This window comes from Mustela erminea, chromosome 5 (genome assembly GCF_009829155.1).
Source record: "Mustela erminea isolate mMusErm1 chromosome 5, mMusErm1.Pri, whole genome shotgun sequence".
In the NCBI taxonomy this organism is placed as follows: Eukaryota; Metazoa; Chordata; class Mammalia; order Carnivora; family Mustelidae; genus Mustela; species Mustela erminea.
In genome coordinates this window covers 119,040,536-119,065,627 of record NC_045618.1, presented here as the reverse complement: position 1 = coordinate 119,065,627, position 25,092 = coordinate 119,040,536, and the positions used below count along the sequence as shown (strand labels likewise).

Here is a 25,092-nt window from a genome sequence, read left to right as displayed (position 1 = left end):
GCTTAAATCAAGTTTTAAGCAGTGTTTTCCCAATTGGTAGGCTCTTCATTCTGGCTGGCTTTCATTTCCCTTTTTTAAGCCATTGTGTACATCTCTGCCTTCTCCGGGATTAGAAGAAGCTCAAGCATTCCTCCTCAGCTTTCACAGGTCCCGTCTTCTCCACTCTCCTCCTCCCTGCCTTACGCTCCCTGTCACTGCCTAGGCTGGGCTAGAACTCTGAATTTCAGAGCATGTTAGCAGAGCCCAAGTCATACCTTACGTTAACCTGAAATGCAGGACCTTCTAGCCTCTGTCCTGTGGGCTTGATTTGAGTCCACTGCTGTATAGAACAAGGGTACCCCTTCTCCCTTCAGACAGCCCTTCCAGCTTGAACAGCAGGCTTTTCCCTGAGCCCGACATCTCTAGCTCTCTCTCTTCCCTTTCCCCAGCATAGCAAGGGGCTTAGAGCCTCACCCACAGTGCCTGGTAGTTTTTCTGTAAACATGTTCCAGTTTTCAAGTGTCCCGCTGCTTCTCAAAATGCATTGAATTCCAGCTGGTTCAGGATGGGTGGGATCACCGCTGTCTGAAAAGCCTCGGCCACAGGAGGACTCTCTTGAGCAACAGAACTGAGTTAACTACACCTTTGCTTCTCCTAGAGATGCTTAGCTGCATGGTTTTGTTTTGAAACTCATGAGTCTTATGGAGTTTATCAAGTTGGCACTGATTCTTATGTGGCTCAAAGAGTCCCACCCCTAGCCCCCAGCTCTTTCTGGAGTCAGGAGCTTGAGCCATGCTCCTTTAAGTTGGCACATGGTTTCAAACGTAAAGTATGGAGGGTATGAAATCTCCAACTTCCCTTTGCCAGCCACCCTCAAGTAGGGTACTGTTGTACTGTTATCTCACAGCGAGTCTAGATTCTAATCCCAAATTTGCATTTTTGTGTTGTGGGTTATAATTTTTTAAATGTTTAAAAATAGTCCTTTGGTGTAATTTTCACGGTTGGTCCACTAGTTATGCTCTGCTGGTCCTGGTCTGCTGTACAAGCCTTTCAGCCATCCTTTTTAGCTGCTGCTCGGTCTGCCTGTTAATTTCTCACTTTGAAAATTATTTGGCCCACGCTAATTACACATTTTACTTTGTCAAGTGCTGAAAACACCTCACATCTCCGTATCCTGGTTTAGAAAGTTGTCGTCTGTCCTGTTCCTCATCCAGACATTGATGGGAGGGAGCCTTTAATCCAGGAGGAGCCCAGCAGCCTGTGAGCTTCGAATTGCTATGTGTGAGGGAGAGACTGACACATCCGTCCAGCCCGGTGTGCTCGTTACTCATGTAGAGCACCAGGTGCTCACAGAGCTCATTGGGCTGGCCCCAAAGGACACAGCCAGTTAGAAGCAGATCTGGCCCCAGAACCTGCGCTGTAGTCCTCTTCACACGTTACCCCTTGTCCAAGGGGTCTCTTCAAGATGGGAAGGAAAGGTGTGACATGCCACCCTGCTAGATATGTGTGCAGAGTTCAGAAGATGTATGGGCAGGATCCTTGCAATTCTGGATGCTTCCTGCCCTGGTGGCCTGCATCTCCCCAGTCTCCTTTGAGGGGTGCCAGATGAAAGAGGAATTGGGCAGTTTGTCTTTGGGCTTAACGGGTAGAACTGCAGGGGGGTAGCCACAGAAGCAGAAAACTGGTGACAGCAAATACGTCTTTAGCGCTTGGTTAAGCCTGACATTGCTCATTATCTCAAGTGTGAGGCGCACACACCCTGTGATGCGGGACTGCTGGCCCGGGCAATTTTGCAGCTGAAACTGAGCACGGGGTTTGAAACCATATTTCTTTGTGATCTGTCATGGAGCATGTCATAGAGGGATGGGGTTTAGGTACGCTTTTCCCACTTGTGGGTGCATAGAAGTTTAGGTGAAGGGAACTACCCTCCTTTGAGGAGAATCGGTGAAATGAAAGATAACTTTAATACATTGCTTACTAGGTTGTTTGAAAGTGTGCGGTTAGTAAATGTAATAGCATTAAATGTGATATCTGCTCTTTGCAGGCACCAGGAAAGTACAGAATATGAAAAGATTTCATGCTGCTATAGCATATACCTCATGAAAATGAGTTTATTGTAAATAGATTTGTATATACATTTTTCTTAGTATATACATTTTTGTATATACATTTTTCTTTGTATATACATTTTTCTTGTCTGAAGAGCTACATGGGGGTAGCTTACTAGGGTTGCTACAGGTGGTATGGATTTGCTCTGACCATTAGACATGCAGCTGTTAGGTATCTTGGGGTCTTAGCATTGTGGAGGTGGGGGGCGGGGGTAAAGAATAAGGAAGGTGTGGCCAAAGAGGGAGCATAGAGCATTGAGTTGTGAGAAATGGGCAGAGGCAGGGTCCTACATTCATGGTGAGGTATGGAAAAATCATTCTGAATATTGTGGAAGCCATTGGAGTGGTGCGATGGGATTTATGCTTATGTTCCCTAACGATGCACTTACCATGTGGACGCCAAGTGCGATTCACCTCTTCCTTAGGGTGAGTGTGCAGTCCGCAGAGGTATCACGGTGATCAGTTGCTTTCCTGACTGTTTTGTTGTTGTTTTGTTTTTCTATTCCAGAATATGGTTGAGCCCCTTATACCCACAAATTATCCATGGAACCCACAGATCTGGAGAATCAACAACACATTTTAAAGCCGATCTCATCAGCTACTTGACGGCTTATAATGCTCCTTCACTCAAGGAGTGGATAGATACCATCCACAAACATGATCTGTCTGAAACCAAGTATGTGTTACTTAGCAATTCGGGATTCTTAAAGCCGGTGAATAGCTTGAGAGCCGTACTGTAGCTGCAGTGCAGGAGCCTTGGAAGGAGGTGGAATGATATCTGGCTGTCCCTCATAACGTGAGAGCACATTCTCTCACTATCTGCCTCTCCTAGATCTGAGGGGCTAAAGTGGAGGCCAGTAGTCTTCCTGCTCACCATAAGCCTCCTTCTGGAGTACTCCTGAAGCTACACAATTTCATTGCTGGTACCTTACCCTTGTGAGTGTTCCACCATGATTTGATGTGCTTGAAAATGAGTGTCAGTTATTGTCCTGAGGAGGCATCTCAAGAAAGTAGGTGGTCTCTTAGAACATCTCATGATAACATTAGTTTTTGTGTGTATTTTGTTATTTGGGGGTCCATGAATCATATCACTCTTTTCTATAACTTGTGTTTTATGTTCTTTTAGTGTTTATCTTATTGGATCAACCCCAGGACGCTTTCAAGGAAGTCAAAAAGATAATTGGGGACATTTTAGACTTAGAAAGGTAACAGAATTTTTACTATTTTGTTATAATTAGTGTATATTTTTCACAATATATTTGGATGGCAGCTTCATAATAGCACAATTGTGGGTGAACAGCATGCTCTCGATAATAGTTTAGAGTAATTTTTAGTGTTTCGCCTTTTTGAGGTATACATTGCTTAAATGGCAGAAGTATAAAGACTTTTTTAGTTACTTTATTTCTTAGATTTCTCATTCATGCAGCTATTGTTGCTTTTGATTTCTGAAGGAAAAAAATCTAAAGGATTTTTAACATACAAATTCAACAAAGAACAGAAAAATACTATTGAGTAAAGGCTACAACTGTACTAGGATGTATTTTGTTTACTAACCAGAGCCTTTAAGAATTATTACAAAAGCAGTCTTTGCTGCTGGTATGAAAATGAACAAAGAAAAGTCTTAACAAATTGAAACAAGCAAGTTCAAGATTATGGTTTTCTTCATCTCTGTTTAGGAGACCCATTAATGGCACTAATTTCCCAAGTGGCTCTCCTAAAAACTTTACCTTTTTCTGTGAAGTATTGGTCATGTAAGAATTACTCTTGGTTAATGAAACTTAATTTCCTTTTTTGAATTGAGACCACAGCTGTTGAAAGCAGGTAGAATGTAGAAGGTAATATCCTCATGTCATGACCTAAAGAAGGCATTGGAGCACACAGACTGAGTGGATAGCTTGGAGGCAGATTCTTATACATGGGTTCAAGTCCTCACCTGTTTATAAGTCATGTGACCTGCCTCTCCTCTATAAAACAGGCATAATAACAGTACTTCACTCACAAAATTGCATAAGGATTAAGTGAACTGGAGAGGGCAAGGGGGCACTTGTTGAGCCTTCAGTGTGCTGGTTGGTGGCTGTCAGTTTGTGGCCTGATGGTTGAGAAAGGCTAGATGCTAGCACATAGTGTGTAGAATCAGTCTTCCTGGAGGGAAAAGATCATCTTGGTTCCCAGACCACTTCTCCCACACACCTGCTGCATCACAGCTTCCTTCCAGGGAAGACAGGAATGGTCAGACGGGTCTTTCACTGACCTGTAAATGGAAGCCCAGGGACATGTCCAGGACCTTGTAGCAGATCAGAGGTCAAGCACCAGAACAGAAACTGGGTCTTGTAGCCGTCAGCTCAGTCCTGTCTCTTTCTTTTTTTTTTTTTTTAATTAATTAATTAATTTATTTATTTATTTGTCAGAGAGAGTGAGGGAGAGAGAGTGAGCATAAGCAGACAGAATGGCAGGCAGAGGCAGAGGGAGAAGCAGGCTCCCCGCCGAGCAAGGAGCCCGATGTGGGACTCAATCCCAGGACTCTGGGATCATGACCTGAGCCTAAGGCAGCTGCTTAACCAACTGAGCCACCCAGGCGCCCCTCAGTCCTGTTTCTTACACCGTGCTGCAGAAGGGCGGAAACTGAGAACTAGGATTTTTGGTAACCACGTTTATAATATTAATGCCTAAGCTGTGTTAAGAAAAATAATACTTATGAAACTAAATAATCCATCAGTCAGAATATGATCTTCATTGGGAGCTGCTGCGGCTTATTTTTCTTCAGCCTCTTGGAAGTAGACACTCAGTACTTGTTTAAGTAGATAAAATTTCCAAATATTTTTGAATTGTTTCTGCAGCTTTGCATAATTATAAAAGCAGGAAATGCAAATCAGGCTCCTGCAGTGCATAGGGTGCTCTGTATATATACATAAAAACACTCTTTAATTTTTTTAGAGCATCACTACATGGAGCCCAAGTGTGAAATCTCTTTCAAATGATATATACAATAGTTTGTATTTTTTTGTTAGGTATTAACAATTATTTCAAGGCAAAATCTCATTCCGTATGGCAGGTCAGTGGTTTATCTGACATTCCTACTAAAAGGGATCTTTTAAAAAAAAAAAAAATTGGTTTTGCTTTAATACAAATCAAAGAATTTTAGAAGAATACTTCTGTCCACCTATCCCATTAAAATATTTTTAGTATTTAAGCAACATTTTCCAAAGAAGAAAAAGTGAGTATGAAATTGATATGTAATATTTTCAGCATTTTTTGTTGATTAGGGGTTCCTAGGACAGAACCCGGTTCTGAGTTGTTAAAGCTTTTCTGTTCACAGCTACTGAAAGAGCATGCCTCTCCTAAAGGGGAGTCCTGGCCCATAGTAGGGCAGTTCTCAAGCATTGGGTCTATGGGAGCTGATGACTCAAAATGGTTGTGTTCTGAGTTTAAAGAAAGCTTGGTGACGCTGGGGAAGGAAAGTCGGACCCCAGGAAGAAGTGCCGTCCGTCTTCATCTGGTGAGTGCCCTTCCTGCTTCACATAATCATGTTTAATCTCTAGTCCTGGAGAAGCATGAGAATCCATCCTCTCTCTCATAGAGGTTTTAGTCCGTGATTCTTGCATGGAAACAGCAGAGCATTAGCACCATAGTGTGTGATCATGTGACCCTTGTATCCTCTGGTGCTGGGAGGGTGGTGCCCTCTGCTGGGAGGGTGGGGCTCCCATTTCAGCCACACACTAATCTGGGATTTTACATTCCTTCCTTCTGGTTCTCAAGCCAAAGAAAAAAATATTTGGTAAAGCATTAGCTCAGAACATTATTAGAGACTTTTGAATTGATAATTAATTTTGCAAAAAAAAAAATTAATTTTGCATTGAACTCAGAGTTAATTTGGCATTTTTGAGGGAGAAACTCAAATTGAAGTTTTTCATTGAATATATCTACTTCCTCTAGTTACTAGAAGTTACATTTTTTCATAAGATGGAAATTCTTAAAATTTAAACTATATTTTCTAAGTTTTAAAATGACTTAAAGATATTATTTGTCAGAGAGTACACAAGTTGGGGAGCAGCAGGCAGAGGGAGAAGGAGGCTCCCTGCTGAGCAGGAAGCTCATTGTGGGACTTGGTCCCAGGACCCTGGGATCTTGACCTGAGCCAAAAGCAGATGCCTAACTGACTGAGCCACCCAGACGTTCCCTAAATGAAATCTTTCCAATTGAGATTTTCATCTTAAAAACATTCCTTTTAAGAAAGTTTCTTTAACATGGTACAATTTGACTGTTATTATGTATTTTTCCTTTTTTTGAAATTTTTTCATTTATTTTTAGATCTATCCTTCTGTGGAAAATGTGCGAACCAGCTTAGAAGGATATCCAGGTAACTGTGGGAGACTGTCTCAGTTGCATTTTTTGGTGTATCTTTCATAAATGCCCTGGTAAACGTTTTCAAACAAGTAATAAAAATGTCATTCTCCTTGCAAAAACAACTGGTTACAAATTTGGAGCATATTTTCCCTTAACTGGCTAACAATGATGGAAATAGGTAATATTGAGTAGTACTAGTTCCAAAGATGGTTCCATGCTTTTGGGCAATTTTAGTATGTTACTGAATCCTCACAGTAACACTGTGAGGACTTGTTCTGATTTCCACAAGTTAAGGTGGTCCCTCTGCCAAAAGAGGGTCGGTTGTCCAGACAAGATGTCCGAATAAAACCACCTTCCCTGTTGCGTCTGCCTTTCCAGATAATTCTAATGTGCCTTTCTCTGATCTCTCTCTCCGTATCTTCCTTGCTTGTGTCTGTGGCTCTCTGTGGTTCTTCCAGATTTGAATCACAGATATATTTAAGGTCCAGAACTTCTGCTTAATCTTGGTGTTGCCTAGTTGATACTTGAGCTTTCTAAAGCACTTCGTCTATAAATGCCTAGGATGATTTTGTAGGCAGCTTTCAACTTTGTTCGCTATTTTCCTTATACAGTGCTGGACACTGAACTTATATTTGGAATCCAGCAGCCCTCCAGATAGCACATTAAGGAGGCAGTAACCAAAAACCCAAGGAGGTTTTGTCTCTGGAAAAAGGAAATCTGATTGGTATTTGCTCGTGGCTAGAAGCAGAATGCTTTGAATTAGACTAATTTGGTCCATTTATTGCTTGTCAAACCACAGGTGACCCTGCCAGAAATAACTTGGTTAAGGCTTGGAGTATAACGTATCAGCCCATTTGTTGCTACCTAATGGCAAAGCCAAAATTATTTCGCTGAGGCTTGAGACATGGTGATGTTTTAAGTTTTAAGTTTTAGTTGGTTTTTGTCTTTTCCTTTCTCCTCTTCTGTTAGACCAGATTCATTCAAAATGTGCTTTTTAATGGGGAAGAACAAGGTATTTTCCATAAAACTATTTCATAACTGGCTCTGAATACGTTTTTAAGTTATTTGCAGTAGAGGATACGACATACCTTATGATGATTCAGAAATTTAAAGCCCTTTTTGGATATAGATTATTTATGGAGAGGTTCCAACATGTGTTTAGAAAGTCACTGGTGAATCTGCAATAGAACTTTTCCTCCTTTCAAAGATGAACAAAAACTGGCTGCTAATTGTGTTTCCACTTGGAACTGTATCTCTACTTTCTATGCAGGAATATGGCATTTAGAATTACTTTTTAAAAACAACTGTTTACCGGACTTTTTTTTTTTTTTTAAGATTTATATATTTGAGAGAGACAACAGGAGGAGGAGAGGGAAGGAGAGAGAGAGCAAGAGTCTTAGGCACCCTCCCTGTTGAGCATGGAGCCCAACACAGGCCCTAGTCTCATGACCCTGAGATCATGACTGGAGCTAAAACCAAGTCAGACGCTTAACCAACTACCACCCAGGTGCCCCTGTACATTTTAACTTAAATTTAGTGATGACTATTCCGTTTGTAAGAATGTTTAGCTAATACAAACTCTGTTTGGAAATATCAGAAAATAAGAGGTAAAGGAAGCAGGAGGACTGAGTTTTCATCTTAGTGTGCCTTCCCAGGTGTCCTGCTCTTGGGCAAAAATGGAGATGCTCCAGACCACCTGCATGAGAACTGTAGGATAGGCCAGAGTTCTTTTTTTTTTTAGATTTTATTTATTTATTTGACAGACAGAGATCACAAGTAGGCAGAGAGAGAGGAAGGGAAGCAGGCTCCCCACCAAGCAGAGAGCCCGATGTGGGGCTCGATCCCAGGACTCCGAGACCATGATCCGAGCCAAAGGCAGAGGCTCTAACCCACTGAGCCACCCAGGCGCCCCTCAGCCAGAGTTCTTAATGCAGTTTTTCAAAAACCTTCGAATCTATGCTGTTATTGATATGTAAATTATCACCTCTGAGTGATTAAATAGTGCCTCTTTTCAGATTGTAAACATGTACCATTTAACATGTATCCCTACGTAAGGAAACCCCATAATGGAACATACCTAATACAAGTGTAGACCTTTTCTTTCAAAGAATCATTTCGTAAGACGAAATAGGAAGTGGTATTGTTTTTTCAGTGTTTACTGTAGATTCTTAATGAAGGATCCTAAAATTATTTTCTATAATACTTGTTTTCTTCTTTTAAAAGCTGGGGGCTCTCTTCCCTATAGCATCCAGACAGCCGAAAAACAGAATTGGCTCCATTCCTATTTTCAGTAAGTAATTGGTTTAGAATGCTGCTATTGCTTCTTTAGGAATAAGAATGTTATTTATGTCAGTCTGTTCTTTTAAAAAAGAACCTTACATAATACAGCTGTATTTTTTCATCGACATATGTTAGTGTTGGAAATAACTTAAAACAAGGTTTTGAACATTATTTGAAATAGGTTTTTAATACCAAAGAATGAATCTGATCTGTGAGGTTTGTATTTAAATATTGGCACTCAAAGAAAAAAAATAAAGATGATGATGGGTAACTTAGAATTTATGTAAGCAGTGTTTTAAAAAAATGTTATTTGAGTATAATTGACACACAGGAGTGCATTAATTTCAGGTGTACAGCATAGTGTTTCAGCCGCATTTAGCTCCTATTTCCAGATTATAGTTCTTCTGTCTGCACATGAACACCCTGCGTGACTGCGGGCTTGCTGAGGGCCGACTCCACAGCACTCTTTCTCCAGGACATGGGCTCAGACTTGGTTTGTTGTAAGGGTTCAGTATATGGTTGAATGAACAGGGGAAAAGATTGTCATTTGTCCTCCTCTTGTTCCACTATGCATACTGCATGTTCTAGGCCATTGCACTTCCCTGCTGGCTCCAGGCATTTATTACACTTGATGGCTGGAAACAAAGGCAGGTTGCTTGTTAGTAGATTGCAGGCTAATTCAGTGTGTCTTTGAGGGCCCTTGGGAGATTATTCCCTACAGAGAATATTTCTTTATATTGAGCTCCTTTCCCAGGTCATTCAAGTGAATTTATGATCGAGGGGATGGTCTACCTAATCCTAACTTTGGTCTCAGCCTCTTCCCTTTGCAAGCAAGGATGGTTGCCTCATGATGTAGGTCCTTTTTTTCCTATAGAACTCAGTTCCTGCAGTACTGGCAAGTAAATGTCAGCCTTGGACTGAAGTGTTTCTGAATTACCCCCCCCCCATTTTTTTAAAAGATTTTTATTTACTTGACAAGAGAACACAAACAGGGAGAGCAGCAAAGGGAGAGGGAGAAGCAGGTTCCCTGCTGAGCAGGGATTCCTGATGCAGGGCTTGATCCCAGGACCCTGAGATCATGACCTGAACTGAAGGCAGGTGCTTAACCCACTGAGCCACCCAGGCGCCCCATCCTGCTTTTCAACATTGTTTTAATGTTCATCCTGTTGGCATTTTTCCCATTTTGTACTTACTTTGAACAAACTTTTCCTGAGCCCATACTTGGTAATACACTATGGGAGCCCGATTCCTCCTCTTAAGGAGCTCATAGTCCATGTAGGAGACAAGACATGCAAACGTGCAGTTGAAAGCACAACAGAAGTAATAGACATGAGTATATACATGTCTCATTGGCAAAAAAAATTGGGGGGGAGGCTAAATACCAAAAGGCTACAGTGCTTTATTACCCTGCTCTCTAAACAGAGTTTAATAAAACACCAAAGTTCCCGTCACAGAACTATGTACGTACTGTTTAGATTACAGGATTTTGCTTTCCATGAAGTTTCCTAATACTAGGATTTTGACAGATTTATATTTTCTTACTAGTAATGGATCTTTTCTGTCACTAGCAAATGGTCGGCTGACACATCTGGCCGCAGCAATGCTATGCCACATATTAAAACATATATGAGACCCTCTCCAGACTTCAGTCAAATTGCTTGGTTCCTTGTCACAAGGTAAGTAATCCTTATAGTCTTGATGGGAAGAACTTTTATTTTTTTTTTTTTTAGATTTTTTTTTTTTTTTAATTTATTTGACAGACAGATATCACAAGTAGGCAGAGGCAGGCAGAGAGAGAGAGAGGAGGAAGCAGGCTCCCTGCTGAGCAGAGAGCCCCATGCGGGACTCGATCCCAGGACCCTGAGATCATGACCTGAGCCGAAGGCAGCGGCTTAACCCACTGAGCCACCCAGGCGCCCAGGGAAGAACTTTTAAAATGTGTTAGTAACTCTTGTTCTGCATACCGAATGGGTTTCCAAAAAGTGGTTTTGTAAATTGTCATCTAGTTTTCAAGTGTGTGTGTCTTCTGAGCCTTATTTAAGAGTCTTATGACTTACCCTTTCTAGTGCCTGTAATCACTGCCTGATTTTATGAGTCTTGATATTTATAAGGTTTGTATAAAGTCTGCATTTACTGTTGTTACTTAATATTCAATAGTAGGAATGAGGCAAGTTAACATTCAGGGTAAATACAGAACAAAAATGATACGGTAAGGGATGCCTGGGTGGCTCAGTTGGTTAAGCGGCTGCCTTCAGCTCAGGTCATGATCCCAGCGTCCTGGGATCGAGTCCTGCATCCGGCTCCTTGCTCAGCGGGAAGCCTGCTTCTCCCTCTGCCTCTGCCTGCCACTCTGTCTGCCTGTGCTCACTCTCTCTGACAAAAAAAAAAAAAAATGATACGGTAAAACTAGTATTCCTTAATTACTTTCTCTTAGATAATTAGTATTTGGCTAATCCAGTCTCTTAAGTATTTTTTAAACATCTTTATTAAATAATTAACATTCTAAGTTTCACCTATTTAGTGTGCAATCTAATGATTTAGTTGTATACTCTCAGAATTGTGCAACGAACACTATGATTTCAGAATTTTCATTACTGCCTATAAGAAATGCCTTACCTACTAAGCATTCTTGTGTCTATAGCAAGGTATATTGCTATGCTCTTAGAAAAAGAGAACTGACTCCTAGTTTGACCAAACACCATTAGGCATCTCTTAATGATTTAGTAACACAATTGATGTCATTAGTAATAATTAAGGTATGACAGTAATTTCTTTAATGAAAAAACTTTGAAACAAAAGTTTAAAAATACAAAGAAACTCTTAAAAAAGCCAGTTAGAAACAAAACCAAGTTCCTTCCCTAGCTTATGGAAATTAGTGGTTACACTTTTCACCTCCTCAGGACAAGCAACTGTGTGACGTGAATAGTGTTAGGGGTATACATCAGATGCAAGAGTGGGCTTCTGCAAAGTTTTTGAAGCACAAAAGTTTTTTCCATTACACTGGAAAGTGTAATGGAAAAACATACATTTGAGTACTGAAGATTTAAGGTGCTCTGTCGTTTACTAGCTCTGTGAACTTGCAAAATGGACTTAATCCAAGTCTATTTCCTATTCTTTGGGAAAAGTGATGGCGGTCTTTTGGGGTTGTTGTGAGAGTTAAATGAGATGCTCAAGGCTCCGTGCATCTGACATAATGGTCTGGAGGCCATAATAGCTGGGATTATGCTAGTTCGGGCTTCACCGTCAAGACTGAAGGATGGCTAGGGGAGTTGGTACACATTTCTTTGCTGTGTGTCTTTTAAAGAGAAATTTTGGCAGCTTCTTCTTTTTTTTTTTTTTTTTTTTAAGATTTTATTTTTTTATTTGAGAGAGAGAATGAGAGAGACCATGAGATGGGGAGAAGGTCACAGGGAAAAGCAAACTCCCCGTGGAGCTGGGAGCCCGATGTGGGACTTGATCCCGGGACTCCAGGATCATGACCTGAGCCAAAGGCAGTTGCGTAACCAACTGGGCCACCCAGGCACCTGAGAAACTTTGGCTTCTGAAGGAGGTTTCTTGGATGTGAGGACCTCAATTAGATATTTCCTGGGTAGAGAAGTCATTGCCTGAGACAGATAGGTAGTGCCAGGGAGAACAGAGACCTCTAAAATGTATGGCCTGACCTTTTGGGCAAGTTCAATCCCTAGTTGCTTTGGTAAGTATGAGATTATTGTTAGTCCCTCTCCCAATTTTATTTTAACACACTTAAAGCTAAATTATTTAAATATTCCTGACTTAGTGATGAGAAATTATCAATGCTAGCTAGCCTTCTACAAAGCTAACCAATAAGTGCATAAATTGGGGTATATTATGGACCCTTGAATGTAATCCAAAGGAACTGGATTTTCAGAGACCACATTTCAGTGTCAACTCACCTGTTCAATAATTGTCTGTTAAGCCAAGTTATTGAGTAAAAAGGAAACTGTACTAAGTTGCAGTATTAAAACCTGGCTTTTTGAATTGCATCTGCCCCATCCTGATGCTGTGTGTGATGGTCACTTCCTGCATACCCTGATGATGAGTCAGTAAAACTAGGTGAATTATCTACCTGCTTGCAATTCTGAAATGCTACCACTGGGAATAGTTGAGTAATAGGCCGTCATTCACCCCACAGGCTAAATGTTTGGTGTTTGTTTATTTACACAACCATTCTTTTGCTTTGTGTTGAGTACCTTAAATTTGATATTTTTCTCAATCTGGTCTGACAATTCTCTTGACAGTGTGGGTCATGTTTTAGGGCTCTACCCATTATAGATTCATTTTTTTTGTATGAGTCAAGGTTCTTCCTGCAGTCATGCCACTTTGCATGAAGGCTGAACTGAACTTGAAGGCTATACTTCCAACTTTGAGAAAAATCAGATAGGATTTTAACCAATGTAGGAAAAGCCATGTGGAGAAATATATCAATTATTTGGTAAAAGTGGTCTTATCTAGCATCATGTTATCCTGCTGGGAAAACTGTTGCCTAGAGAAATGTAGCCATGAGTCTCTTTATACGTCCCTGGAAAAATTGAATTTACTGCTTATTTGGGGATTGTTTTCCTCAGGGTGGAGTTAAAAGATGGACATACTTCACTAAAGTTGGGTGTTTATTGATCCTATTTTAAGGGCATAAAGTGAGGTTGAGTTTAACACTGAGTAATCCTTGTCTAAAGGCAGAGTTTTTGTAGTTGAGTATAATGACAACATTTGTTCAGCTCTGGGAATCCAGAACAAGACATGACCCTGTGCCATGCAGAGGCTGCAGGAAGAGATGGGTCCCTGTCCATTAGTTGCTTACCTGTGTCAGGATCTGATGAAAGCACCCTCAGAAATGTATTATCTGGTTGGGGGTGGGGTCGAGGTGGGTCAGAGACCTGCTAAAGGTAAGGCAGTGGTATCACAAGTAGGGCTGGAAGTATGCCTGCGAGTAAACCAGATGGACTGGAAGGGACTCTGAGCAGAGGAAGGGGGTGCAAGAGGCCACGGAGCTGGAAAAGTACATGGGGTTTTCAGGGAACATCTGAGTGAAGCTGCAGCTAAATGAGAGAAAAAAGATTCACGAAGCTTCAGAATGGATTTTCTCAAGCCAGGGCACCCTGTGTTCTTAAGTCCAGAAAGCATCCACTGTCTATTCACTTCGTATCTGCTGTTTTGTATTCTGTGAATAACTGCTTATTCATTACTAAATTCTGACTCAGAAGTTAATTTGTTAAGAATTTGAAGTTTGTCATGGATTTGTGGCTTCTAATTTCATTCTGGAATACCTAGGCTGAAAACTATCAACTTACCAAAATATACAAAAAATTAAAACAATTACTTGGCAATTTCAATATACCAGACACTGTTCCAAGTGCTTTTGTGTTCATTTAGTTTTCACAGCTGCTCCATGAGAACTTGGAGAATGGTTAAGTAGGCTGCCCATAGGCAAATAGTAGTAAGTTATGGAAGCAGGATTTGAACCCAAGGAATTTGACTTCACAGCTGCTGCTCTTCACTTCGGCTTTCTAATGCCACTCTTAACAGCTATTTTCTGTGTATACCTATTTTCTGTGAAGACAAGTCAAAAGAAACTGCATCACTTTACTTTGATTGTGATATGAAAAAAAAGAAAAAACCCACATAGCATCCCAGTATTGAGGTATGTCTGACATAACTGAAGTAATAATTTAGAAAATACTTAGAGCCCATTCTCAGCCCTTCTACAATAAGGAAGGCTGTAGATCCAAAATAAAAGAGACATCTACCAGGAACTCCATTTTGTTTCTTGGTTTGCCACCTTCTCTCCAAGTCAGAACATCCCAAACTGAGCTCTTATGTAGAAGGATATTTCCTTCCTAACATCTATCTTGGCCCTGGTGGCACCTGCCCCCTCTTTTATCCTCAAGAGGATAGCCCAGCCATCCTCTTGCTATTCCTTCCTTTGAGCATTCTGCAGCATTTACTGCAGTCCTTCCTCTTGTGAATGCGGGGCACTCGGGATAAAAACATAAGCATCAGGACACCTGGGTGACTCTGTCATTTAAGCGCCTGCCTTCAGCTCACATCATGATCCCAGGACTGTCCTGGGCTCAAGTCTTGCATTGGGCTCCTTGCTCAGCTGGGAGCGTGCTTCTCCCTCTGCCTGCCTCTCCCCATCCTTGTGTGCATGTGCATGCGTGCAGTTGCTGACAAATAATATCTTTTTAAAAATAATAAAAAATAAGCTTCTTAAAGGCACTACCTAAATCTTATGTTCGATGTTAGAAGCCAGACACAGAAGTAATTAAAACAGGAAGGGAGAGATTCTGTGCTTGAGTTGGGCATGTGGATGCTTTGGAGGATAATCAAAGCCTGTTCATCCTTAAAGTGTCTCAGACGTTACTTGTCTGATATATGAAATTACCGAGTCAGGTACTGCCTGGACTTGTGAAGTGATTGCCTATCTGCCATCCCATCACTCAGAGGGTCCACTTCCCAGGCCACCTTTCCTTTCCTAGTTGTTGATGCCCATTCACCTTTCAGAAGCATGAATTTTTCTCACTGTCCCATGTTCAGGTTCCCCCCACTTCCTGTGTACTAGTGTCTAGAGATCTCCTTGGCGTTGTGATCCTAACCATACCATTTCCTCCTTTCTTATTCTATGTTCTCTAACATGAACTACCAGCCCTGTGCCCCAGTAATCACCCTACCAGCAGCCCTCTCCTGATCCCTCTGTCTTTACTTTCTGCCTTTCCAGTTGCTGCCCACCTCCCAAGAATCGTCTCAGGTCTGGTGTCCTCTCTTGGGGACTCTGCCAGCCTCCTGCCGACTTCTCTCTCGTCCACATCCTTAGAGCACTGATGAAGGTTCCACCACTGGAGCCTGTAGCTCCTACATCATTGTCTTGTCTCTTCTTGCAGAGAAGTTTATGAAAGGATCTGGATCCGAACCTCAGATCCCTTATGTGCACGCCAGCTGTAAGGGTGAGTGAGGGGCAGCACTCAGTGATGTGCTCCCCAGGCTACAAGAAGTCCACAGTGTAAGTTTGTTGCGATAAAGTATAGTGAAAGAACTAGAAATGGAAGTAAAATCGTAATACAGGCGCTAAAGTTACTAGTGACAGTCTAGTACAACCACTGTGTATGACCTTCTCAGCCATTGGAATGAGAGCATTTTTATCAACCCCTTGTGCACACGTATCTGTTGTTCCTTTGAAACACTGTGTCCCAGGCAGGGCCGTCTCTTCTGTGCTCCCACATCATGTTACGAAACACACCTGCCTAACACATGCTGCCCCTCCTCTCTCAAAGAGTCCAAATTCTGTTTCCTCAACGGCCCAGTTTAAAATTTACAGCAGGGACATCTGGGTGGCTCACTCACTTGAGCGTCTGACTCTTGATTTTTGGCTCAGGTCATGACACCACGGTCAGAAGATTGAGCCCCGAGTGGAACTTCTCCATCTGCGGGGAGTCTGCTGGAGTCTCTCTCTCCCTCTGCCCTTCCCCCGCTCGCACACTCACTTGCACGCACTCTCTGTCTCTAATCTTCAAAATGTACAGCTGTTAAAGGATGTGTGGTGCTGCTTATAACACTAGTACCCTTGCTTTGAAGGGCCTTTGAAACAACTTCCCTGTTCAGTTTGTGCGCCAGTGTTTACTTGCTTTACTCTGTCCCAGTAACCAGTGATCAGCTCATGCAGGTCTGGCACCAAGTCATCCTCTTAAGTAGCCATAATATTCAGAGTGCATTTCTTGAATGCCAGTGGTATGCCAGGCAGAGAGAACACAGGGTGACACAGTATGGCCTCCATTTCTTCCTTCAAGAAGTCTGAGTTGTGAGTAGCAAGACTTAAATGGGACACAGTTATTGTTAAACACTCAGGACACTAGTAAGGCTGTATGGAGCTCAAGACGCTGTATTTTTCACTGAATGCTTGAGACCTTGAGCGATGTGCCCAGCAAGACCCGCCCTGTGTCAGGCACTGCTCATACTGTGGGGAACAAGAGCGACAGAGAACCTGTCCTAATAGCTTTCATTTTAGCTCGAGCAGGGTGGGAGAGGCAGACTGTATACAAACGAGTGAGCATGCAATAGCAGACGAGGGCTGGAAACAACAAAATGGGTTGATGTTAGAGTATGTCTGGAGGGAACAGGGGTCTGCTTCAGGAAGTAAAATTTGGGCTGAGTTGACCTAAAGGTGGGGTTAGGCCCTCAGTTGTGGAGTGTGTGGAACATTGGAACAGCCCAGTGCAGCCATGCAGAAGCCAGGCCAGAGCATACAGGGCCTTAAAGGCCAGAATAAGAGTTTTATTCTAAGTGCTGTGGAAGTCATTTGAGAGTTGAACAGTGGAAGGACATCTGATATGTGTCTTTTAAAGATAATCCAGGCTGTTGGGTGGTGAGTGGATCGTGGGAAGTGAGTAGCTGCTTGTGGGCCAGCTGGGAAGCAAGGAGAAATTATGGCCACTTAGATAGCAAAGGTGAGCATTTGTGGGGAAGAGCAGGTGGGTATGGGCTCTGTGAATGAGGGGTGGGTACTGTCTGTAGAGCACATACCCCAAAATCTCTCTTGAGGAAGGGCAGTCAGGATGGTGGGAAGAGCGTGGGTTTGGAGTTATACAGACCCAAATCCAAATTTGAGTTCATCCCCTTAACATTTATGAATTAATAAACTTCGCCAAGTTTATTAACTGAAGAGGCTTTAACCCACTGAGCCCACCCAGGCGCCCTGTCCTGAGACTTCTAATCACCTTAGAGAATCTTCAGTGAAATGTCAGTCCCTGGGTCGGAGACTTTTAAAAAGTTATTTCTGAGGCGCCTGACTGGCTTAGTAGGTTAAAGCTCTGCTTTCTGCTCGGGTCATGATCTCAGCGTTTTGGGATTGAGGAGCCCCACATCGGGCTCTCTGCTCAGCAGGGAGCCTGCTTCCCTCTCTCTCTCTCTGCCTGCCTCTCTGCCTACTTGTGATCGCTCTGTCAAATAAATAAGTAAAATCTTAAAAAAAAAAATGTTACTTCTGCTCTGTGGGGATAAGAAAGGGGCAAGAGAGAGACTTAACCTTCATTGAGCAGCTGTCATGTGGAAAGTTCTAGCACTTTCCCTGCGTTGTTTCATTTAGCAGCACAGGAGCCTGTGAGGTGGTTGTGTCCCTTCCACAGGCAAGGAATAGGACTACAGAGCTGAGGACTCTCTCCATTATGCACCAAGTATCTGCACACTATGGGCAAATCTGCCAACTCCAGGCACAGGGATAGAAGGATAAGCGAAAGTGCAGTCCTTGCTCTTCAGGCATTTATGTTAGAACAGAAGCAGTTTTATAAACAACTTGTAGTTTAATTGCAGTTATTTAATGGCAATTATAATAATTTTGAGTATTCTACATACATAGATTTTTACCCAGCAAGGCCTGAACTGTCTTTCAGGTCTCAACTCAACATGATGGAGACTCTCCTTGCTTCCTTAACTGGCGCCTTCCATAACATTCTGGGCCTCCTGCTTGGTCACTTTTCTTTCCCTGTCAGTGTGACATGCCTCCCCCCACACCTGACATGTAGGGGTGGTCAGTAACAATTTGTTAACAAGGAAGCTAGTGGTGTCCAGGATTGAGGCTGTGATCATCAAAGTGCTGCCTAGACTTTGTGCAGAACTGAATGTGGAAGATGCTTCACATGCTTCCTATGTTTGGGGTGTAGTGGGAGATGGGAGTGGTCATTGTCATCCATATGGAAGTTGGGAAATGGAACTGTTTTAGTGGGAGAACGGTCACTTTGAGTGCAAATTAACTTATGGTGAGAGTGTCACATGGAATTGTCTGTTGTACTCAGAAGTTTGGTGCAGTTGGTATGCTTTGGAGTTTTCTTTAGAACTAATTATTGACACCCTGAGCCTTCGTGGCATTTTTAGGGGCGAGGTAGCAAAAGGCTGATGTCTTGGGAATTGAGAAACCTCAGGAACTACATAACAAGTGGGCTTTTCACACTTACCAGTGTTCCATTGCCAAACAAATGAATTAGACCCTGAGTCGAAGAACAAGTGGTCACCATCCTTCAGAAATCATCTTCCTTCTACTTAAGAGAAGTGTTACACATTCTATTTGGACGTCACAGAACTTAACCTTTCGCTCCGCCTATGCTGAGCATCTACTGTGTACCAGGCACTCTTCCAGGTGCTGGGGGTACAATTATATAAAATAATCCTTGACTTTATTGTGGTGGGAGTTACCAAAAAAGTAAATGTGTATGTATCAGGTAATAAGTGCTATAGAGAAAAACAAAGTAGAATAATTCAGGTGCATTGTCTTTTACTCAGAATCCTTCTGACTAGATGTAGTTCAGTACTTAGAGTTTAGAAAGACAACACGGTACAGGCTGTACTGTGGTAGGCATTACAAGTAGCCTCATGTCTGTTTAGGTCAACTTTTACCACCAAATGAGCTAAGTGGTTTTTTTGCCATTAAATGAGTTAAGTAGAAGCTTAATTTTGAATTTGGTTCAGGTTCTTTTTAGGTTCAGAGCCAACATTTAATGCTTACTACCAGATCCAGACACTGTTCTAGGCATGCTTCATACACACAGACACACCCCCCACCCGTAATCCTCAGTCTTCTGCGTGTAGCTGTTAATCCTCTCTCTGGGGAAGGGAACTGAAGAACAGGGAAGTTACAGGGGCCTAAGAACCCTCCACACCCTCTAGCCCTGTACTGTTGAGTGGTGAGTGGTTGGATCGAGAATGGAGGCTGCTCATTAAATAGGATGGTCAGGGAAGGCCTCACTGACATGGAGACATTTAAGGAGGAAGTGTCTTGCCTTGGGATGGATAGCTGAGGGGAAACATTCTGGGCAGAGAAGCAGAGGTGGGGATACACATGCTTGTGCTCGTTGTGTTTGAGAAGAAACAAAATGGTGGTGTTGGAGTGCGAAGGTAGGGCAGACTGTCCTTTACGTGCTTTCAAGGCAGAGTTGCCATTGCCTTCATGTCTCCTGTGTTTCCTAAAGCTTTTATTCCTGGGTCTATGGAAGGCAGTCCTGTGTCGATGTATTTTACAGTTTGCATTGATTAGAACAATTAAGTACTTTTTAAAAATATATCTTGTTACAGATGTTCCATTAGGCTTTCTGGAATAAGACATGGTTTTAATGTCGTAGCTTATACTCAAATAATGGGTTTCTCAACAGAGCACTGTTGGCATTTTGGTCAAAATAGTTTTGTCCTGGGAGTTGTCCCATGTATTATAGGGTATTTAATAACCTGGCCTCACATAGCAAATGCCACATCATGGTAAAAGCAAAAAAACAAACATATATTTCTAAATATCCAGTAGATTTCTGCCCTGTTGGATAGTATCAGTCATCATTCAGAACTTATGAATAACTGATTTATGAATGCTGCTATCCTTTCATTTAATACATTTTCCTACTTGAGAGAGTGAGACATAGTTATACCGACAACCACAGATTCTCGTCCAAATGAAGTGATAATGTCTAGCAAATATAACCATCAACAAAGTGGCAGACAGATTATGTCTTAAGAATTGGATTTTAGCAAAAGACAAAAATATCAAAAGCTACATAAATTTAAGTTTTTGTCCCTTTTCTACTTTGTATATTACCAGTCCATGTTAAAAATTATATTTGATTAATAACTCCTTAAGTCCAACAAAATTAAAACAAGTTGACCAGAAAAAAGTAACAGTAATAAGCAAGATGGATGATAAGCAATACAGATTTTTACTCTGACATGATGAGAATTTTTCTTAATAATTGAGATTCATACATCAAAAAATTATTGTCCTTCAAGGTGGTCACCTTTTGAAACTAAGTAGTTTTACAAAAAAAACTGCCATTGCTCAAATTTTTTTGTCACTCAAGAATTTCCTTTGATGTGAATTTAAGGCACATTAACAAGCATTGTTTTTTTAACTTATTTTTATAAATTTTTTTGAAGGTTCATTTATGGAGAGTGCACAGCAGGGGGAGGAGCAGAGAGCGAGGGGAAGCAGAGAGGGGAAGCAGCCCTGCTCAGTGCAGGGCTTGATCCCACAACCCTGAGATCATGACCTGAGCCAAAACCACAGATCAGATGCTCAACAGACTGAGCCACCCAGGCGCCCCCAGCATTGTTTCTTAAATAGGCACTGTTCAGTTTTTGGCCATGGGTTAGTTTTCTATTTTCTGTTGATGTGTAGTAAGTTACCAACAAACTAAGCTTAAATAAAACTGCGGATTTATTATCCTCCATTTTCTGTGGGTCAGGAGTCTGGACACAGTCCTCCGCACAGGATCAAGGTGTGAGCCAGGCTATGTATGATCTCCTTTAAGGCCTGAGGTCCTCTGCCAATCCTACAGGTTGTTGGCAGAACTCTGAGGGTCCTGTGCTCTCGGTGACAGTCCAGGGGCCGTTCTTGACTACACAGTACTTCCTCTGGTTTCTGTGCCATTGCTCTTTGCAGGGGACAGGTCACAACAAAGCTGTTTGCTTCCTTTTTTTTTTTTTTTAAAGATTTATGTATTTTAGAGAATGAGTGTGCAGGGGGAAGGGGCAGAAGGAGAGAGAAACTCAAGCAGGCTTTGCTCTGAGCCCAGAGTCTGACATGGGGCTCAGTCTAACAACCCTGAGATCACAACCTGACCTGAAACTAAGTGGGATACTCAATTCACTGCACCACCCAGGCACCCCAATGCTGTTTGCTTCTTTGAAGTCTGTAGGGAATCTGTTCTCAGGAAGGAACCCCAATTCCTCTTTTCAGGCTGCACCTGATAAAATCAGGTTCACCCATGGTCATCCCAAACTTTTTGATAAACTCAGTTTATTAGTAACCTGATCATGGAATGAAATCCCATCATGTTCACAATTTCGCTCATGCTCAAAGGGAGAGGTTTCTACCAGATGGGTACATCGGGAGCAAGGGCAGGAATCTTGGGGGCCATCTTTCATTTCTGCCTTCCATAGGATTCATTGGTATTTATTACACTTAGATCCTTCTGTCCTATTCCCCAACTTGGAGTTGAAAATAATTTCTTACTGTTCTCAAAATTGAGATTTATTTTTCATAGTTAGGCAAAATTACCCTTGAACATATTTAAAAGACTGAACCTCAGCATCCAAAGGCTATTTGAGAAAAGAAATTCTATAATTATCTTGAGGCAAAGGAGGAGGCTGCTTTATTGGAGTGAAAGAGTAACTCCGCAGTGTGAATGCTTTGGAGAACCACACTGACCAGCATATGTAGAGCTGTTTAAAGTAAATCTTTTGAAAGACAAGTAGAAACCCAAAAGATCTAATTTCCTAATCTGGGAGTGGGGAGAGGGAAGACCCTTATCACCTTAGAAGTACCCTTCACTTGATGCTTCCAGTGTATACATACTGTCTTATTACGTGTCATTTCTCTGCCCGTTGTAAGTAGAGGACATTGACTTTGTGCTCATGGGGACTTTGTTTACCCCATTGGCATTTCAGATCAGGGACTGAAATCTTATAAAAACACTAACTTTACTACAGTTCTCATTTTCCCTTATCTTTCTAAATATACATGAATCACAAAGTTTTGGGACACCCAGCTGGTTCAGTCGGTTAAGCATCTGCTTTCAGCTTGGGTCATGATCCCAGAGTCCTGGGATCAAGTCCTGCGTCGGGCAGAATCCCTGCTCAGGGCGGAGCCTACTTCTCCCTCTGCCTGCTGCTCTTTTTCTCTCTCTGACAAGTAAGTAAAATCTTTAAAAATAAATAAATATATAAAAATTTTATAAAACCAGTTTTTTTAAATTTTTTTAGTAATGTATAATGTATTATTAGCCCCAGCGGTACAGGTCTGTGAATCACTAGGTTTACACACTTCACAGCACTCACCATAGCATATACCTTCCCCAATGTCCATAACCCCACCACCCTCTCCCTACCCGCCTCCCCCCGGGAACCCTCAGTTTGTTTTGTGAGATTAAGGGTCTCTTATGGTTTGTCTCCCTCCCGATCCCATCTTGTTTCATTTATTCTTTTCCTACTCCCAAACCCCCCACGTTGCCTCTCAACTTCCTCTTATCAGAGAGATCATATGAAAATTGTCTTTCTCTGATTGACTTTTTTCACTAGGCATAATACCCTCTAGTTCCATCCAAGTCGTTGCAAATGGCAAGATTTCGTTTCTTTTGATGGCTACATAGTATTCCATGGTACATTTATACCACATGTTCTTTATCCATTCATCTGTTTATGGACATCTAGGTTCTTTCCATAGTTAGGCTATTGTGGACATTGTTGCTATAAACATTCAGGTGCAAGTGCCCCTTTGGATCACTACATTTGTATCTTTAGGGTAAATACCCAGTGGTGCAATTGCTGGGTCATAGGGTAGCTCTATTTTCAACTTTGTGAAGAACCTCCATGCTGTTTTCCAGAGTGGTTGCACCAGCTTGCATTCTCACCAATAGTGTAGGAGGGTTCCCCTTTAAAAAAACAAACAAACAAACAAAAAAACACAAAGTTTTAATATTCTCTCTGTCATTATATGTTGAGATTGAGGTTCTGACTGAAAGCCTTTTGCATAGACCCTGGGTTAGGTTTTACTGTATAGTTGCCATATCACCGAGAATTCTAATTTCTGCACCAAAACCATTTTTAATGAAGTCTCTACTTTATTGAACTGTATGCTTTAGAAGTATTCTACTTTAAGAGAAAATGAGCTTGTAATTCCTACACTTTTCCTGCTAAAATATTCATCCTGTTGGAAACTTTTGTTTAATGTCTTGTTTTCAGACCAGCAGTTACCATGCCTGGCATAGCACCTGGTCTATAGCAGCCCAGAAATTTTTGAGTGAATAGATATTCCCTATAAAATGCAGTTACCAATCATTTGCTCACTGTTTCTCAGATTCTCAGTTTTTCTTTTTGTACTGTCCAGAATGATTATACTTCTCCTGAAGGTCTATTTCAAGTGTTCCCGTTTGAAAATTTTTCTAGCTTAGCAGACTGAATTCCTTGTTTTCCCTGTTGTGTGTTTGTAGCACTTTTTGTTTAGTCTTTATCTACATGTTCCTTCTTAATTATTTCTGGGTTCCTATCTCCATACAATAGGAACTGCTTGAGAACAGGTGCCAGGTTTTACTGATCTTTAGATCCTCAACATCTGACTCTGCACAGCATTATCATTAACGACCTATACATACTTGAATGAGAGCCTTACAAAATGTTCCAGTAGGTAATACATGCACAGAATAGGAAAAGGGTAGATGGAAAAAGTTTGTCTTCCCATTCCCCAGCCATCCTGCTCCTCTTCCTCAGACCACTACTACTAGTTGCTTGGGTTTAAGAGCTTTTAACCCTATGACTCATCAAACCCAGGTATCTCAGAGGCTGGGTGATCTTACCTCGTCAATGTCTTGTGGAGGAAATAACACGGGGATGGAGTCCAAAGATCATATTCTAGTTTGCAGTTGTCCCTTACAGCCTTGCCACATAAATTTGGGGAATATCCTTTATAATCTGGTTTTATCTTCTTTATGGAGTGTTGTGAGGATGATGCTGGAAAACATGTGCGGAAGTTACCTACCTCTCTGTATGATGTATTGAACATGAACTGCCTGATTTTCGTGGCTGTTAACAAGGTATTAAGCTCATGTTCATCAGACCTCACAAGACTCAAGAAAGCAGCTTAAAAAGCCTTTGTTTTATTCATACAATAAAGGATACATGACCTAAAGATTTGTATAGTTAGAGCCTTTTCCAGGTTCAATATGTGATTAATTGACAAATTGGTCACAATTATTCTATGAAATAAAGACGAGTACATTCAGCCAGAAATATATTATTCAAAGAAACTTAAAACTAGCATTTACACTTGAACTTAATATGTTATGTTGGCTACCAGTTTTCTCTTTTGTTTGGTTGCTTTTATTTCAGGCTATTTATAGTTTTGATCCTACCATGAAATAATCCTGTATTTGATAGGCAGTTTGTTGTTCTTGAAATTCTGGGCCATGATGACAAACACAGTGTTTGAATTTTACCACAGGACCAAGCGGGCAAGAAGACAAACTTGAAGAAGCAACTTTGGTTAAAAGATAATTCCAAGGACTAATTGGCAAACCCAGTGAGCACAATTAGGAAAGCTGTGCATTGTGGGTGGGCAGAAAGCCTTGGCAAGTTACAGTTGCCTAGCAACTGACAGGCATTGCAGGATAATCGGGGAGAAGCAGAAATGTTGGTGCTGCCACTTTAGGGGAAAACGAGACAAATACTTAACTATAAAACCACCGTAGCTTTTTGAGGAAACATAAGACATGGTACCGTGCTCTGATTTTCAGCATTGCTGTGCAATACTTCTCTAATGTCTGTTCCTTTGGCTCTGAAACAGTCTTTTTTTTTTTTTTTTTTTTTTTTCATCTGTCTGATTTTTTTTCTTCTTTTTCTG

General features: G+C 41.5%; 1 protein-coding gene across 4 annotated transcripts in view; it reads left to right on the top strand.

The window, feature by feature from the left end:
* TDP1 (tyrosyl-DNA phosphodiesterase 1) overlaps positions 1–25,092 on the top strand; it is an 86,126-nt gene that overhangs the window by 18,749 nt on the left and 42,285 nt on the right. For all 4 annotated transcript variants that reach the window (XR_004286083.1, XM_032344690.1, XM_032344691.1 and 1 more), the window contains 6 exons: positions 2,596–2,763; positions 3,214–3,292; positions 5,404–5,583; positions 6,396–6,444; positions 8,655–8,721; positions 10,280–10,387. Coding sequence is in view for 3 of the 4 variants with exons in the window: in XM_032344690.1 (XP_032200581.1) it covers positions 2,596–2,763; positions 3,214–3,292; positions 5,404–5,583; positions 6,396–6,444; positions 8,655–8,721; positions 10,280–10,387 (651 nt within the window). In the remaining variant the exon portion in view is untranslated. The remainder of the gene's footprint in view (positions 1–2,595; positions 2,764–3,213; positions 3,293–5,403; positions 5,584–6,395; positions 6,445–8,654; positions 8,722–10,279; positions 10,388–25,092) is intronic.